General features: G+C 64.8%; 1 protein-coding gene across 1 annotated transcript in view; it reads left to right on the forward strand.

Annotated features, from left to right (window-relative positions):
* The first annotated feature begins 788 nt into the window (after positions 1–788).
* GCGR (glucagon receptor) overlaps positions 789–1,649 on the forward strand; it is a 9,335-nt gene continuing 8,474 nt past the window's right edge. Inside the window, exon 1 of the mRNA XM_019662008.1 lies at positions 789–868. Coding sequence (XP_019517553.1) covers positions 836–868 — 33 coding nt within the window. The 5' untranslated portion in view covers positions 789–835. The remainder of the gene's footprint in view (positions 869–1,649) is intronic.

Here is a 1,649-nt window from a genome sequence, read left to right on the forward strand (position 1 = left end):
ATATCTCTTCCCGCTGGGACCCAACTCCGGTCCTTGGACGGGTGGTGCTTACCTTGGAGTGCTGGGGCTCGGGGGGCCATCCTGGGGAGAACAAGGTGCAGAGAGGGCGGCACCTCTCTGAAGACCCACGCAGGCACTACCCCCTCCCGGCTGCTCAGACCCACCCGCCTCCAGGCAGAACCAGCCGCTTCTCCCCTGGTCCTCACTGTGACCTGGAGGTGATCCAGGCTACCCACTGGCGGCAAAGCCGACCAAGGCTGGAGGGCACAGTTTCTGGAGGGACCGATGTAGCTCTGTGCCCGCCCACACGGGTGCCCCACCTGGGGGGGAGCTGGAGGAGGGGTGCAGGGGCAGGGAAGAGGTGGAGGTCTTTGGGCCCCCCTCTCTCAGCATCTGCACCCTGAATTTGCACAGGCAGCCCCTCTGCAGGCAGAGCAACTTCCTGACCTTTGTCTCTGACCTTTGCCTTCAGGCCATTGCCTAAACCGAAACAGAAAAGCTGCTCTGGGAGCAGGGTTTTAGGTGTGCTGGTAAGCATGGGGGTCCGGAGGGCACCCCCCAGGAGCACTCCTTCTGGGGCTTCAGTGGTGGCGCAGCACAGCTATCTGCAGGTGGCAGGACCAGCTTCCACTCTGCTCCGGGGGCTGGAAGGTGAGGCCCCCGTAAAACAGAAATAGAGTGGGGAGAAGGGCCCCAGAGAAGAAGACAGCATCTAACAGAAGAGCTGACCCACTGGCCAGGAAGGACATCCCAGAGTGATGGTGGCCAGAAGGTGGTTGGCAGTGCAGAGAAGACCCAGACAGACTCCAGAGAAACGCAGGAGCATCAGGATTTGATGACCTCAGGACCAGTGCCAGGTGTCCAGCAGGTGGGTGGGCAGAGGAGGTGCATCCAGGAGATGGGAGCAGCCCAGGGGAGAGGGCTCCAGTGGCGCCCTGCGAGTGTGGCAGTGGAGACCCCCGGAGACCAGGGCAGAGCCCTGGGAGCTGTGTGAGGGGAGTGCCACCCTGCCACAGCCACAGAACTTGGTAGGAGGGCATCAGCGTCACTGTCCTGGGATGCTGAAAGGCCAGGGAAGATGAGGCCCCAAAGTGTCCATGGGGTTAGTCACCCTGAGTCACCGTACGTGGAGCAGGGACTGCTGTGTGTGGGGGTTGATGGCAGGTGAGGACGTGGACCAAGCAGGGGCTGAGATGCTGGCTTTAGACCTGGGGCGAGGAGAATCTGGGGGCGGCAGTCTGGGGAGGAGTGCAAGGCGCAGGGCGCCCCCTTTGGCAACAAGACCAGCAGTGAAGGACCGGTGATGGGGGGTGAGGGGTTGCAGCCCGCTGGGGCGGGAGTCGGGGTCACTGGGGCTGTTAGGTGAGCAGCACTGGAGGGGGCTTCGCGGCGACCAGGGCCCTGAGACTCGGTCTGCCCGCCACCCCAGGGCAGCCTGCTCTGCGGCGCTGGAAAGACGTGTCACCCCGTAGCCGAAGTGGGGAGTAAGTGGGGGGCCGGCCCTTCGAGCAAATCGACGCAACACCGGGGACGCGGAGGGAGACAGGCGGGGCTGCGGCTCCCAGACCCCGGCGGTCCGCCGGCGGGGCAGCCGTCTGTCGGGCGAGGGCGAGGGGCGGGGGTCTGCACAGCCAGCTCTGCGGCTGGGG

This window comes from Hipposideros armiger, unplaced genomic scaffold (genome assembly GCF_001890085.2).
Source record: "Hipposideros armiger isolate ML-2016 unplaced genomic scaffold, ASM189008v1 scaffold_362, whole genome shotgun sequence".
Classification (NCBI taxonomy): domain Eukaryota; kingdom Metazoa; phylum Chordata; class Mammalia; order Chiroptera; family Hipposideridae; genus Hipposideros; species Hipposideros armiger.